The sequence below is a fragment of the Aquarana catesbeiana genome, linkage group LG03, assembly GCF_042186555.1.
Source record: "Aquarana catesbeiana isolate 2022-GZ linkage group LG03, ASM4218655v1, whole genome shotgun sequence".
Taxonomy (NCBI): domain Eukaryota; kingdom Metazoa; phylum Chordata; class Amphibia; order Anura; family Ranidae; genus Aquarana; species Aquarana catesbeiana.
The window spans coordinates 712750591-712767799 of NC_133326.1; the positions used below are offsets into that span (position 1 = coordinate 712750591).

At 44.4% G+C, this 17209-nt stretch overlaps 1 protein-coding gene across 1 annotated transcript in view; it reads right to left on the bottom strand.

Annotated features, from left to right (window-relative positions):
* LOC141134355 (uncharacterized) overlaps positions 1–17209 on the bottom strand; it is a 145568-nt gene that overhangs the window by 76730 nt on the left and 51629 nt on the right. The window contains 3 exon segments of the mRNA XM_073623923.1: positions 15074–16641; positions 16644–16693; positions 16696–16722. Of these exon segments, the coding sequence (XP_073480024.1) occupies positions 15074–16641; positions 16644–16693; positions 16696–16722 (1645 nt within the window).

Genomic DNA, 17209 nt, shown 5'->3' on the forward strand with positions numbered 1-17209 from the left:
CAGTGTTGTGGCACCAGCACCAGTGCCTAAGGCCCAATTTTTCAGCCCCTGTTTTTAACAGGGGCGTGTAATTACAATTTTTGATGCAATACTTTGCAGCAGGGCTCGTTTCTGCGTTCCAACTAGAGTATCTGTGAAGGGTTGCAGTGTTGTGGCACCAGCACCAGTGCCTAAGGCCCAATTTTTCAGCCCCTGTTTAACAGGGACGTGTAATTAAAATTTTTGATGCAATACTTTGCAGCAGGGCTAGTTTCTGCGTTACAACTAGAGTATCTGTGAGGGGTTGCAGTGTTGTGGCACCAGTGCCTAAGGCCCAATTTTTCAGCCCCTGTTTAACAGGGGCGTGTAATTACAATTTTTGATGCAATACTTTGCAGCAGGGCTCGTTCCTGCGTTCCAACTAGAGTGTCTGTGAGGACTTACAGTGTTGTGGCACCAGCACCACCACCACCACCAAAGGCCCAATTTTTCTGCCCTTGTTCAACAGGGGCATGTAATTACAATTCTTGATCTAATATTTCACAGCAGGGCCCATTTCTGCGCCCACCAAGAGCGAGTGAGGACTTACAGTGTTGTGGCACCAGCACCACCACCAGCACCAAAGGCCCAATTTTCCTGCCCCTGGTCAACAGGGGCATGTAGTTACAATTCTTAATCTAATATTTCACAGCAGGGCCCTGTGAGGGCTTACAGTGTTGTGGCCACAACAACACCTAAGGCCCAAATTTCTGCTGAGTATATACTTTCAAACATCTAACTTACAAATGACTCCTACTTGCGAATGGAAGGAGACAACAGGAAGTGAGATGAAATCTACCCCTAGGAAGGGAAATTCGCTCCTGTAAGAGTTAATATGGGAAAAACATTTCTCCTTTCCACTGATGCTTTCCAATCCTTGTTCCACAAAAAACCCCAAATTTTCAAAAAACATTTGTCATTGGGACAAAAAGTGAGGTGAAATCTTCTGAAGAGAGGACAGACAGCAAAACAAATGTCACAGGGGTGATAACCCTTCCCTATGTTTTCCAAAAAGCTTAAAAAAGATTTTTTGGCTGGAGCTAAACACAATAAAAATGTACCTGTTCAAAATTACAAACAGATTCTACTTAACAACAAACCTACAGTCCCTGTCTTGTTTGCACCCCCTGTATACTGCTGTTCAGAGTATATAGGGCCTGGTGGCCCCACACCTTTCCTTATTTTAATTTGGGTGCGGGGTTCCCCTTAATATCCATACAAGACCCAAAGGGCCTGGTAATGGACTGGGGGGTACCCATGCTGTTTGTCTCACTGATTTTCATTTTTATTGCCAGGACCCAACATTACATTAAACCCGCAAGCAGTTTTAAATCAGATTTTTTCCTTTAAAAATGACATTTGGTGCAGGGACTGTTCTAAGCACGGGAAACACACGCCACTTTATAGGCATACTATAGACACCCCTCAGGTACGATATTTAAAGGAATATTTCACTTTTTTTTTTACTTTAAGCATCATTAAAATCACTGCTCCCGAAAAAACGGCCGTTTTTAAAAGTTTTTTTTGCATTGATACATGTCCCCCGGGGCAGGACCCGGGTCCCCAAACCCTTTTTAGGACAATACCATGCAAATTAGCCTTTAAAATGAGCACTTTTGATTTCGAACGTTCGAGTCCCATAGACGTCAATGGGGTTCTAACGTTCGTGCGAACTTTCGGTCCATTCCCAGGTTCTGGTGTGAACCGAACCGGGGGGGGTGTTCGGCTCATCCCTAGCGGTGACGTAAAACACGTACGCCGGGACTATAAACGGGGCAGTAGCTTTCGTCTCTTAATTTATTCTGAGCATGCGTGGCACTTTGTGCGTCGCATTTGTTTACACACGATCGGAATTTCCGACAACGGATTTTGTTGTCGGAAAATTTTATAACAAGCTCTCAAACTTTGTGTGTCAGAAATTCCTATGAAAAATGTGTGATGGAGTCTACACACGGTCGGAATTTCTGACAACAAGGTCCTATCACACATTTTCCAACGGAAAATCCGACCGTGTGTACAGGGCATTATTCCTTTAAAAATGACATTTTGTGCAGGGACTGTAGACGTCAATGGGGTTCTAATGTTCGTGCGAAGGTTCTGGTGCGAACCGAACCGGAGGGTGTTCGGCTCATCCCTAGTACTCAGTAGTGTAGCATCATTTGTATTCTAATTTTTTCCCTATTATTAACTTATTTCACTAATTGGTAGCGGCAGTATACTTAATCAATCTTCCAAACAAAAACATCTGATATTAGAACAGCTCCATATCTACCTTGGTTTCTTTTATATGGCAATGTGTACTGTGAAATGGTACAGTAATTGGATGGCATGGGTGTGAACACCCATGCCATCCGATTCCAGTGCGGACCAAAAAAATGTGATGCAAATTCAGCCATACAAACTGTACGGCTGAATTTGCATCGCAAAGACATCGCATGTGATCTGCACAGCAATGCGGTGCAAATCACATGTGATGTTTATCATGGCAATAATGTGAACCCAGCCTAAAACAGGTAGAGAAGAGGCAACATAATATCTCCTAAGCACCTGCAATAAGGCATATTACACTTTACTTATAGCACCCCAACCCCTTAGCAGAGTCCTGTGAATTTGTGTGTTTGGGAAAAGGGGGACGAGGTCTGATTAGTGAACTATAAGCCCTTTTCCTGACAACCTCTTCCTGAGAATGCTAGTTAGTTGGTGTTATGCTGACCCTCTATCTATAATACATTCTGACCTAAAACATGTATGTCAGGAAAGTCTGCCAAAATTCACATGCCCCAATCTGTATACCTCCACTGAATCAGAACAATGCAGTCAGCATGCCAACCAAGCAACTAGCATTTTCAGATAAAAAACACCAATGCCAACCTCCCTGTTTCATGTTAGGTTTCCTTTAACCTGGCTATTGTTACTTTAATTAGTAATAAAAGAGCAATATTTGTTGAGATGAAGAAGCTCTTCGGGAATAGTATATTTCCTTATCTCTGAGTAATATATAGCTGTCAGACCCCCCTCCATACATTCCAACCCCCCCCCCTTTCCACAATACATGTTATCAGTTTTTTTGAAGCAAGCTCTCCTCTGCTGCAATACCAAAACCCACATAATATTCAGCTGTAGGATGTTGAAGCTGTTTCCTTCCTCCTTGCAGTAACAACATGACTGTTGTATAACAGATGTGTTTAACTCCCAAAACTTATTACCCCACTTATATACCTTATTCATATTAACCGAGACCACACCATGCTCTTGGGGTAACAAAAGCCGTAGCAGCCTACTTTATTTAACAAATCTAAAGACTCAAGTATCAAACATAAAAACGTACAAGTAGAAAAAACATCATCTGTTATAAACCCTATGAAATCTAACGTTGGTCTGAGCAGGAAATTCGTAAACCGCTGTGTTAACCACTTGAGCCCCGGACCATTATGCTGCCTAAGGACCAGAGGCCTTTTTCTAATTTGGCACTGCGTCGCTTTAACTGCTAATTGCGCGGTCATGCAATACTGTACCCAAACAAAATTTGCGTCCTTTTCTTCCCACAAATAGAGCTTTCTTTTGATGGTATTTGATCACCTCTGCGGTTTTTATTTTTTGCGCTATAAACGGAAAAAGACTGTAAAATTTGAAAAAAAATGATATTTTCTACTTTTTGTTATAAAAAAAATCCAATAAACTCAATTTTAGTCATACATTTAGGCCAAAATGTATTCGGCCACATGTCTTTGGTAAAAAAAATGTTAATAAGCGTATATTTATTGGTTTGCGCAAAAGTTATAGCATCTACAAACTAGGGTACATTTTCTGGAATTTACACAGCTTTTAGTTTATGACTGCCTATGTCATTTCTTGAGGTGCTAAAATGGCAGGGCAGTACAAAATCCCCCCAAATGACCCCATTTTGGAAAGTAGACACCCCAAGGAAATTGCTGAGAGGCATGTTGAACCCATTGAATATTTATTTTTTTTGTCCCAAGTGATTGAATAATGACAAAAAAAAAAAATATTTACAAAAAGTTGTCACTAAATGATATATTGCTCACACACGCCATGGGCATATGTGGAATTGCACCCCAAAATACATTCAGCTGCTTCTCCTGAGTATGGGGATACCACATGTGTGTTACTTTTTGGGAGCCTAGCCGCGTACGGGGCCCCGAAATCCAATCACCGCCTTCAGGATTTCTAAGGGTGTAAATGTTTGATTTCACTCCTCACTGCCTATCACAGTTTCGGAGGCCATGGAATGCCCAGGTGGCACAAACCCCCCCAAATGACCCAATTTTGGAAAGTAGACACCCCAATCTATTTGCTAAGAGGCATGGTGAGTATTTTGCAGCTCTCATTTGTTTTTGAAAATGAAGAAAGACAAGAAAAAAATTTTTTTTTTCTTTTTTCAATTTTCAAAACTTTGTGACAAAAAGTGAGGTCTGCAAAATACTCGCTATACCTCTCAGCAAATAGCTTGGGGTGTCTACTTTCCAAAATGGGGTCATTTGGGGGGGTTGTGCCATCTGGGCATTCCATGGCCTCCGAAACTGTGATAGGCAGTGAAGAGTGAAATCAAAAATTTACGCCCTTAGAAAGCCTGAAGGCGGTGCTTGGTTTTCGGGGTCCCGTACGCGGCTAGGCTCCCAAAAAGTCTCACACATGTGGTATCCCCATACTCAGGAGAAGCAGCAGAATGTATTTTGGGGTGTAATTTCACATATTCCCATGGCATGTTTGAGCAATATATCATTTAGTGACAACTTTGTGCAAAAAAAAAAAAAATTTGTCTCTTTCCCGCAACTTGTGTCACAATATAAAATATTCCATGGACTCGACATGCCTCTCAGCAAATAGCTTGGGGTGTCTACTTTCCAAAATGGGGTCATTTGGGGGGGGTTTGAACTGTCCTGGCATTTTATGCACAACATTTAGAAGCTTATGTCACACATCACCCACTTTTCTAACCATTTGAAGACAAAGCCCTTTCTGACACTTTTTGTTTACATGAAAAAGTTTTTTTTTTGCAAGAAAATTACTTTGAACCCCCAAACATTATATATTTTTTTAAAGCAAATGCCCTACAGATTAAAATGGTGGGTGTTTCAAACGTTGCTCCGGTGAATACCGCTCCGTCGGCCTGGCCCTGCGTGCTCTATTACCGCTCCTGCCTGCTGGCCCGGTCGCAGCAACTGGCCTCAGCAATGCCGTACGTAATGTCTCTTGAAGCCACTCGGGGCCCCGCACTGCTGCCTCCTCTCTGAGCTGGGCCAAAATTCTCTCCACCTCTGCCATGCTTCTCTCTGAACTTTCCCCAACGCTTTGGTGACTCATCCCAGGCGGAGTCACCTTTTAAGTATTCCTCCGGCCCCTCCCCCTCGGCTCCATAATCACCACCCCTCAGTATAGTTAATTTCCCTGTTAACCCCGTCATGCCCGCCCTGCGCCTATTCACTTCATTGCTGTTGCTCCGGGCTTTCTATAGAGGGAAGTGGCTCAGCTCAGGTCCTCCGTGCTGCTATCAACTTTTAGGAATGTTGCCATTCGGTTCTCTGCAGCTTTGTCCCTCCATAGGACACACATAGGCTGACTGTAGAGGTTACAACAAAGTCTGGGGAATGCCCAGGAAAAAAACAAAGCCTACTTACCACCAGCTCGCAGGCAACCAAATTGACCTGTCTTACAGTGTGTGTTAAAAACAGGCTTTGTTGTTACCTGTTTTAGCCTTCCAATGCCGCTTACTGCAAAAGCCAGCTATAGATGAGGGTGGAGGCAAGCTTTTGTTATCACGTGTGTGTTTGTATTGGTCCAGCAGTGCACCAACACCTTTGCAGCCATTGTGCTATTGCTGGGTGTTTGGTGTGCTCCTGTACCTTTAAGGAGGGGTAGGCTCCCCTTCAGTCCAGTATCTATGCCTTGCATGGACGGTGACAGACACAGTGCCTTGCAGGGACTTGACAGGGTACAATTGGAGACATCACCTATCTCCCACCCTAGAGGGTGGGAGATAGAGCGCTCTGATGTGGACTTACATGGAGCTAAGGAGAACTAAGTATCCTTCACATGATATGTCTCCTCACTAGTCACTCCTTTCCCATGTGCATACGTGTTGGTCCATTTGTTTATACAGACTGTGTTCCTTCTCTCAAAGCTCTGATGAAGAGGTTATCCTCGAAACGCGTCAGCCTATTCTTTAGCACTTGCCCCTGTTTGGGCATGTCCCACTTGTAATTCTACAAGTGCATATTTTGTAACCCCATTTTACGAAACGTAGTATGTTTTTATTTCCTACATGTATGTATTCCATTGCTCATGAATAAACTGTATGATTTGATGCAAGTGTTTAATTACGCACCTTCCATCCGTCCTTCCCACACTATTTTCTTCAGACCACCCCTGGTCAGTCTAGGCAGCGGACACACATGACCACCTTCTCCAGTTTGGCCATTTCAACAGTACTACGTATCCACACCAATAACGCCCTCACGAGGGCAGGAGTAAGTCTTTTTTGTTGATATTTTGCAGAGGATAGCAGGAGGCTGACATGCGGGGGGGCAGTGATTGCACACACATACATTTTGTTTTTTCCTCTTGTCATTAGCAAAAAGCTGCATTTCTCTGCTCTGTGGAAACAAACTGAAGGGCACTTTACCCTCACTCCCCAGCTCTCTATACACAGAAGGAGGTTTTCTCTATAGCTGTCCTCCTCTCTTCTGCCCACAGGTTGCTATTGGAGGGAAGAGAGAGCAGTCTCCTCCCTTTAGCAGCTATGGAGATTCCTGCTCTGCCTGATCGTAATGACACTACCGTCACTTCTGTAAGTGAGGCAACTTCACAACAGTGCGGCTCCAGTGCACCCCTTCCCCTTCATGTAATACTCTGCCCAGGGCACCCGTCCCTTCTGCCCACCCCTTGTACCGGCCCTGGTCCCACATCCAGCTGCACAGCATCCACTTTGGATTAGTAGTGGTAGAAGCCTGACAGGTGGCTATGGCCGCCAGGACTTCAGCCAGGCCCGGCTGTGTAGAAGAGGTTTGTCCCCCCTACTCAGTCTGGGACGCCATGTTGGCAAAGGAGCGTGCAGATGCCTCCACACGGTCCCCGCAGGCCGGAAACGATTCCTCCAGTATAGGGGGGAAATGGAGCCTCTTACCCCGTCCTTTAGTTGCCCCAGAGGATCAGCGTCACATGAGGGTGTCAGCAAGCTATCAGCAGGCGATATTGGAGCCGAATGGCAGGAGATTGGCCCTGTTTAACAGCAGAGCTCCAGCACAGACATCCACTCAGTGTGCCATCTTGGCCACGCCCCCATGGTTGTTGTTTTTGTAGTTATTATATTTTTGTTGTCTTCGAATGGCTGAGATTGTTATCTGTTGTATTGTAACCAGAGATATGTGGGCACCGTGCACTGTGTTGTTGTTTTAACTCTTGGCCAATGAGGTGCTGACTGGTCCAACTGGTTCTCCTTTCCTGACAATGTGGGAGTGGTGTCTGGACTGGTTTTTACTCCAGCGAGTGTGTGGTCCCTTATGCAGGAAACTGTGGACACCTTGCAGTCTATCTGCTGTCCACTAGGTGTCACTGGGTTGACATAATGTGACGACAATATCCTGTATTGCCCAGGGTGGTCAATGGATTGGACGCTGTCCGCTCTCCATGGCAACCCTCGTGGGACACTACGCATGTGTTGTTTTCGGCGCATGTGCAGTACGGGATCGGGCACGGTGATGTCACGGCAGCCGGGCAAGAGCTAGAGCTATATATAGGGGGATGGGCTCCCCTAAAATTGTCACAGACCCTCTGGCAGTGGTATGTGATCTTTTGGATCTGTTGGTAAGATAGAAACTTTGTAATTTTGTTTTAGGGGACTTTCCTGAATCGGTCGATCAGCTGAATTCACTTATATGTATCTTACCATGGTTGTCCTGTTTTTCAATTATAGGTTTCCCTCAACTTACCCTTATCTCTCAGTCTGTGAAACTATCAGCACATACATTATACCCTTACATGTTTTAATGGAATTACACTTATTCGCTCCATGGATGGCTGGAACATTATATGCTTAGGATTATGACATCATTACAAATGGTATATACATCTAACCTCTGGGCTGCTGTCATGATGTGCTGATTCAGGCTGATTTTTGAGGTGGGCTATGAAGTCCATCTATAGAGCAAGAGATGCCCACAATTTTCGATAAGGGTTAATGATTACTAGTGTTGGGTGAACCTTTCAGGCTGAACATGAGTTCGGGCCAAACATTGGCGTTTCGCCCCATTCAGGGAACACCTGAATTTGCAGGGTGTTAGGTGGATGTTTGCACAGTGCATTCTAAGCCCTGATTGGGCAAAGCTTTGCCCAATCAGGGTGCAGTAAAAGCTGGTTGTTAAGGAGGGCTGGGTAGCCGGCTGCGGTGTCCTTAACAACTGATGAGTCATCAGCTGTCAATGAGCTTCCCCGCTGACAGCTGAATATAAAAATAAAAAAAACAATTGCCGGTAAAAATATCGTAACCCCCCCAAAGGGCCTGGTTTGGAGTGAGGGGACCCACGCCATTTTATTTCTTTTTTTTCCCAAAAGCTGGGTCCCGGCAATTGCAACTGTGAGTCAATTTAAATGGGATTTGACTTTTTTTTTTCAGAAATGTCATTTTTGCTGCAGCAGGTTCTATACATGCTACAGATGTGCCACATCAGAGGCAGACTAAGGGGACCCTTCCCAGGAATATATATTTAAAGGAATTTTTCATTTTTATTGTTGCACTTTAAAAAATGTTTTTGTATTGATACATATCCTCCAGGGCAGTACCCGGCCCCCATATCCCTTTTATGGCCAAATACTGGCATATAAGCCTTTAAAATGGGGACCTGATTTTTTCCTGTTCGGCTCTCATAGACTTAAATGGGTTTTCACCTTTTGGGTTAGAACTTTTCCCCTGTTCAGGAGTTCTGCTGGGAACTGAACCCAGGAGTGTTTGGCCCATCTCTAATGATTTCTCTCTACTTATCTCTACAGGTTTGGTTTTGACCAGCTAATACTTTTGAAGAATTCCTATTTCTTTGATCATGCACCGCCAGTGTACAATATTTTAGGATCCTTACATCTCCTTGGTGTGTATATAGAGTACTTTGTACACTATGTACAACAACTGGTTGGCTACCCTTACAATGCTATAATATTAAGAATTACATATGTCAAACAGAGCTTATCAGCCCTCACCTTACCTGGCTTCCACACTGACCGGGGAGAACACCATATGTGGCGTTCCCTTCCTGGATGGGTCTGTGTGAATTTTCGGGTGAGTGTTGCCCCTTCTCCTGTTTTCATTGGCCATATGAGTTTCTTGCACAGTGCATGGGGTGATGCATTGCATATAGTGAATTTATTATGTGTGTGTATCTTGTGTGGGCATGTGTATGCGTGTTTTATCATACATGTATACATGGGCACATACTGTATGTTTATACATGTTTTGTTGGTGTGCTATGATTTATGTCTTGTGCTCTGCAGATTATTACTCCTTCTAAATCTCCTGAGGAAGCGGTTACCCCACGAAACATGTCGGCAGGAAGGCTGGACTAATATCTATTATAGGTTCCTTACATTTGTGGGGGACTATATGAAGACATCCAGTCTTTGAAGGGGATTAGTTCCCTTACTTTTTTTATATATTATTACATTTTGTCGCTAGTGTGTGATGTATTTATTAATGATTTTGTATAACGTTTGTAATAAACATAATGATTTTACACTGTATTTAGTGTAGTGAGTTCAATGGTACCATCAAAGTCCTTAGTGCCTCAAAACATTTCTATTTCTAACCTTCAACTTTATACCAGAAGTGACCCCCAGACTCTGGTGAGTAGAAAAATGGCCGATTACAGCTATTCATTCAAAAAGTGAACCCCCCATCCCCCAACCCCCGCAGCTAGCACCATTCCTATTTTCTATTGGCTGCAGTTAGTGTCTTCCCCCCTCTGCAGATCTCTGACATCTCTTCTGATCCTCCATGGGCTTTCATCACCCCGTTTCCTCTGATCCCCCCCCCCCATGTCCACTCATCCCCCTCCCCCCATGTGCTTCAAGGGACATGTATATGTGCAGCTGCAGGGCGAGGAATGTCTCCTCAGCTTATGATTGGCTGTCTGTGGTGCACCAACACACATGAGAATCCTTCACACTAGCAGTTGGGGGGTGGTATAACCCCCTGGTTGAGCCCAATACTTCTCTCCCTTTAGCTGCAGAGTCATCAGTCAGGGGTGTACACATGTTGTGGTCATGAAGCAAAGCAGGTACCCCTTTATTGCATTCGGCAGATACCACCACCCACCAAACATGACCCATTCATAGAATTCATAGGATCTGGTTTCCATCACATGATTCTGATTGCAGCTTCCAGGTCGGTCATGCCCAGAGGAACCCTTCCCTCTGGACTCTATAGTAGATAGGACCACTCTACAACCACCCCATATCCATGTGTAATGCACACAGTTGCAGGGTGGTGGCGTTGCTTTAAGGGGTTAAAACGGGTGGTGAGGAGGTGAGATATTGTCAAACACCTCTGAAAAGTGATCTGAGTATGCACCACTTTTCAAAGGAGTGTCAGTCCCTGCCCCTAGTGGGAATGAGCCCTAAAGCTGGCCATACATGGATGGAAATTCAGCTGGTTCAGCGGGGATCGGCTCAATGTCAATCAGTGTGCGGCCGTCCCTGCTCAGCAGAAGTCAATCATTAGAACGATTTCTATAAAAGGGGCGTGTTGTAAAATTTTTCTCAATCCCAACTGGTTGCCGCCATTGGTCAGTGTAAGTCGCCTATTTACAGTTCTGTGTTCCTTCAATTCTCACTGGTTTACAAAAAAAACACAATTTAAAATTTACAAATATTTTGAATGTGTTGCATTTGTATCCGCTAATAATGATTTTCCTGTATTTTCAGCAAAAATATTATTTTGAAAAACATTTGCGCAATTATCATGTGAATTTAATCTAAAAATCGAATAAATCAAAAACCTAAAAATCAGTATAAGTGATACAATATTAAATCAGTAGTTATAAAAGTGATCCCATAGAATTCTATTGGTGATCCATTCTATGGGGACACATTATATTAGGATCCATTATAAAAGTGATATAATATATGATATAATAATGTAGATACACTTATCAATCATACATGATGACAGCGATATATGATGAAAAAGAATGACACAATCTTTAAACTTATTATATTCTTATTTCTACTACATATTGTAATCTTAAATTAGATAGATTAGATAGATAGATAGATTAGATAGATTAGATATATAGATAGATAGATAGATAGATAGATAGATAGATAGATAGATAGATAGATAGATAGATAGATAGATAGATAGATAGATAGATAGATAGATAGATAGATAGATTTGGTCTTAAAGGGCCAGTACACCTCCATCTGTGCCTCCCATAAGTCATGTTACACTCTGCGCTCTGTCTCAGGTCCAGCACTCTATACAATGTCCCATCTCACTATACATAATGATCATGTACTGGGAGGAGCCATAGGAAACAATGCCCCAACCCCTTCTGTAAGTAATGCAGCGGCCGTACACCCCCTATAGAGTCTCCATGTACATCCACACTCAGAGCCGGAGAAGTGTACACTGTTATATTGCAGTCTATAAATAACAGTAAGTACATCTCTCCAGGTAAACACTGCACCCCCAGATCAGTGCACCCCATCACTTCCTACCACTGAACATAGTTATACTGACTGATCAACCTTTGGCCAGCCCAGAGGCGGGATAAAGAGACTCCACCCACTTTGTCCTTTCAGGGTAAAGTGGGAGGTTCTCTTGAAAGCCCTACAAACCCCCCTATATATTCTCCTTTGCTGTTCCCCAATATGTTGTTACTCAATCAAAGCCCTTGCTAGGTTCCCAATTTCCCGGGTATGAGGGATCATGTTCTCCCAGCATACAATGCTCAGGCCTAAGCAGCCAATCACCAGGCTTGAATACTGTCACATGAGGGAGGGTGAAGGGTGACATCATCAATCCTGTGTAAGCTCTGATATAATCCAACGTGGAATCTACACGGGGGGATGGAGCATCAGAGGAGAGCAATTATGGTATATATAAAGGGGTAGGGATGGGCCCTGAGTGGACAAGTGACGGAGCCTCTTTAAGACCATTTGGGGTCCCAAAACAATGTGACATACTTGGGTCTCAAAAAATAAATAAAGCCTCATATAAGATTCCTAGGTATTGAGACACACTTGGGGCACCAGACAGACTCCTATCGCACCCAAGGCAAAAAGTCAAAGTGTCCTCCCCCCATGAGTTGTGAACTATAGCAGTATAGGTTGCAGGTTCTGACATTTTTGTGCCTCCATCCCACTGAAGTACCCAAGTTGGCCGCCTCTTCTATAACTCTTTGGCTCGGCCCTGCCACCAGACCCTTGGAAATGTTTGGGGCCCCAGACATGTTAGATTTTTCAGGCTTCCACAGAATGTGACATATTTGGGCCCCCAGGGACTGGGGCATATTTGGGAAACCCTACAGAATGTCACCTACTTGTGTTCCCAATCCATGATATATTTGGGGCCCCTAGGCAATGTGATATTTTTGTGGCCACCAATGTCATATATAGTATTTGGGCCCCTGGCTTCCCTCGTAGGCTTTCAGAAAGATAAAGTAACAGATTAACCCCGTGTTCTCCTTTTCCCATAATACATCTCTTCTTATTCAGCACAGTAGTGCAGAGTGTGAGGCCCGGAGCAACCAATCAGATGGTGTGACTGTTAGCAGCACTGTGATGTATATTGCTGTTCAGCGTGTTCAGGGCCACAGAGGGGGTAGAACCGGCCCTCCTGTATGGGGTCTGGGCAGCTTTATGGTGCAGGCAGTTCAAAAAGCTGCTGATCACAGCTCAGAGCCCCCACCATCTCCCCCACAGTACAGATGACTTCTCCTTCTCTCCTTCCCACCAGCTGCTGCAGGGGGGGCCACAGGGGGATCAGTTTCAGAGACTGGCCCCCCACAGCTCTGATCACCCCTCTCCTGTCCCCAATCCCCATTCCCCACAGCTCTGATCCCCCTGTGTCCCCCCTCCCCCCACAGCTCTACCAGCTTCTCCTCCTCTACCTGGCACTGGCTGTCAGCTGCTGTGAGCACACAGGAGGACCAGTAAATATGTCATATTTATCAGCCCCTTCTTTTTCTCAGTGAACACAGTGAGTGATTGATAATGATCACTCGTGTGTTCATTCATAACTGAAGCATGATAAACTGTGCATACTATGCTTCAGTTTGTGAATGAACAGTAAGCCTCTGTACAGAGCACCTCCTGTTCATTCATTCCCTGCAGCTCCAGATGCAGAGAAAGGAGTGGGGATTTCTGTCCTCAATCTCTTCTTCTGTCTCAAGAGTGTATCATTAGGGGTCTGTATGGACCCCTGATATTTCACAAAAGCCCCCCACCCACATGGCTGTTAAAAAAATGTAAATAATAAAACAAAAATAAATTGTAAAAAAAAAAAACACAAGGGTTCCTTACCATAGGAAATCTGGCTGTATGAATTTGTTCATGCGGCTGAAGCCGTGTTCAGGGCCATACACCTGACCCCACACACCCATCCAGGTTGGGGGGTCCCTGTCAGGTAATGTACGGGGCCCCATGATTTCTAACAGCAGCCCTGATTGTGTTCTCCGGTCTCACCCTCTTTGGCTTCCCGTATATTCTACATATTACCAGCCTAATGTATGCCGTGTCTCTGTAAGGTATTGTCCTCTCTGGTGGGGAAGATGAGGGTGAGACCGGAGAACATGCTGCACAGCAATATACATCTCAGTGCTGATAACAGTGACACCAACACAATTATATTACTGATACATTCTATTAAAGTCTATGCCAAGCTAAGAACCTTTCTTTATAGTTTTGGATGGAGTGAGGAAGGATTAGAACCCCTGTTGGGTTTTTACTGCTATCTGGGGATTCCCCTCACTTCCTGTTCTGCTGACAACATTGTACCGGGCAGGAAGTGAGAGGAAATCAGCAAAGGGGACCCAGACATATATTTTTAGTAGATTAGGGGAAGGCTAGAGCCCCAGTCAGATTTTATTATAATTGTGGAGAGCTCTCCTCACTTCCTGCTTGGTAAAATCTTGTCACCGGGACAGGAAGTGAGGAGAAATCTCTTTAATGGAGATCTGGATAGTAGTAAAAACCTGACAGGGGTTCTAATTCTCCCCCCACTCCATCCAAAACTAAGAAAAGAAAACATTATGGGTGGACATACACTTTAATGATACATCACATTTTATTGTCTTAGCAGTAAATCTCTAGATCCCTTCTTCATATATTTCCTCTGAGATTGTTACATTTCTTTTCATCTCTATTTAGTATAGATTGTATGGAATAGGAGGAGGAAAGAGAGGAGAGGTGACCCCATCCTATCCAATCACAGCGACCACACTGCACCCCGCACAGAGTGACTGCATGTGGGGGAGGGGCCAGAGGAGGAGATTGGTGATGTCACAAACTGTGATAACTTTCTGTTTAATGTTTACAATGAAAGTAATTATCATGAGATAGATAGATAGATAGATAGATAGATAGATAGATAGATAGATAGATAGATAGATAGATTTGGTCTTAAAGGGCCAGTACACCTCCATCTGTGCCTCCCATAAATCATGTTACACTCTGCGCTCTGTCTCAGGTCCAGCACTCTATACAATGTCCCATCTCACTATACATAATGATCATGTACTGGGAGGAGCCATAGGAAACAATACCCCGCCCCCTTCTGTAAGTAATGCAGATAGACCACACCCCTTTTTACTGACAAATAGGAACATGTCATTCACTGTTACTCCAGTAACTGGAGAGATCTCCTACCCAATCACAGGGAGTGACAGAGGGAGAAATCACAAATATAAGAAAAACCTGCAGGGCACTGACTGAAGTCCCACCCACTGCTTTATCCTATTGGCTGAATATTCTACTAATCCCACTACCCATCCCTGTGACATCACCAGTCTCTGGGCGGAGTTCTCACTATTACTATTATTCCCTATCCCCCCCACAGATCTTTATACAACCTTTATATACACATATCCCAGCATGGAGGGGCTTAGTGAAGGTGGTGGTGAAGGTGTGGAGATGTCGGATCGGGTCACACAGATCATAAAAGGAGATCCGTCCGACCTCATAATTCAGATATATCCTGACTCTGTTACTGGGGATATTGATGGGTAAGCGGATCCATTTACTGTCATATATCACCTCATACTGATTTTCTTTCCTCCACAACCCCCAGGACTTGTTATTAAATCCAATCGCTGACTCCAATCCTCTCCTGTCTATACTGGGGTAACACATCCCGACCCTCCACCAATCTGATCCCCCGACATCCACTTCCCAGTAATGTCTCCCTGAGGAGAAACTCCGACTGCTCAACACCTGAGGATAATACTGAAATCTCTCTGGTGTTTCTGGATGATTCTGATTTATATCTGACCTGGATACAGTTTTCCTGTCATCTGATATATGGAGCTTATTATGAGCTGTGTTTACATCCAGTAATATGTCTGCACCTCCCTGTATATAGGAGTATACATTTACCTCTGTTATTATATCAGATAAACCTGTGTGTAAGACCCCCGCCACATCCAGACCCCCTCCATCATGGAGGAGCTTCTCATGTCTCTCTCTGTCCTCATTATCTCCATCCTCAGTATCACACAAGTCACCTGTGTCTGATTCCTGTAAGACAGTCAGTGGATCCGTCATGTTACACAGCTCCTCAATGTGACGCAACTTCCTGGACAGCTCCTCCTCCTTTATTTCCAGATCCCGGATGAAGATGGAGATCCGCTCTGCCCTCTCGGAGATTTCCCTCAGGACTCTCTTCTCCAGGTCTTCCAGACGTCTCCTGAGATCTCTAAACAGGACAGTGACTCTCTCGGTGTCACCAGATGCTTTTTCTTCTACTTTCCTCCTGTGTTCCTGCATACTCTGGACTCTTTCCTCCGTCTCCTCTCTCTTTGTCAGAAGTTTCTGCAGAACATTCCTCAGTTTCTCCTTCTTCTTCTCAGAAGCCTCATCCAGCATCTCCACCTGGTGTCCTCGATGTTCTCCAGCCAAACTACAGGACACACAGATACAGGTATCATCCTCAGTGCAGTAATACTTCAAAATTTCCTTATGTACGGAGCATTTCCTGCTCTCCATGGACAAGGTGGGGTCACATAAGACGTGTTCTGGGGACTTTTTGTGGACTTTAAGGTGTTTATCACACAGAGAAACCTCACAGAGCAGACAGGATCTAACAGCAGGTATAGGAGAGTCCACACAGTAAGTACAGAAGACCCCGGACTCTTCCTTATCTGGCTGAGCAGACAGGAAATTCTCCACTATGTTACGTAGTGTTATGTTCCTCTGCAGTGCACGCCGATCCTGAAACTTCTCTCTGCATTCAGGACAGGAATATCCGCCAGACCTCCCCTGTGTATCCAGCACACGATCAATACAGACCCGGCAGAAGTTGTGTCCACATCTCAGCATTACAGGATCTGTATAAATGTTCAGACAGACAGAACATTCCAGTTCAGCTCTCAGGTTAGCAGACGCCATCGCTGACAGTAGAAGAGCGAAATGAAACTGAAAATCTCTGACACCGGAGAAGAATGCAGTTGGGAGGGTCACTTCCTCCTACACAGGGTGAGGCTGATTCAGATCAGTATTATTAAAGTACTGAAAAGGAAGTTTTTTTGCCACAGTAGTAAAGATAATCAAACCTCCCAACTTTGAGAGAAAGAGGGAAAGATGGGTGTAAAGAAGAACACACTAATGCCGCGTACACACGGTTGGACTTTTCGGCTACAAAAGTCCAACAGACTTTCGACTGACTTTTGTCAGACTTTTGGCATGCTTTTGGCAGACTTGTGGCAGACTTTCTTACGAACGGATTTGCCCACATACGATCACACAAAAGTCCGACGGATTCGTACGTGATGATGTACACCGGACTAAAATAAGGAAGTTGATAGCCAGTAGCCAATAGCTGCCCTAGCGTGGGTTTTTGTCCGTCGGACTAGCATACAGACGAGCGGATTTCTGGGTCCGGCGTAGTTACGACGTAAAGATTTGAAGCATGTTTCAAATCTAAAGTCCGTCAGATTTGTGGCTGGAAAAGTCCGCTGAAAGTCCGGGG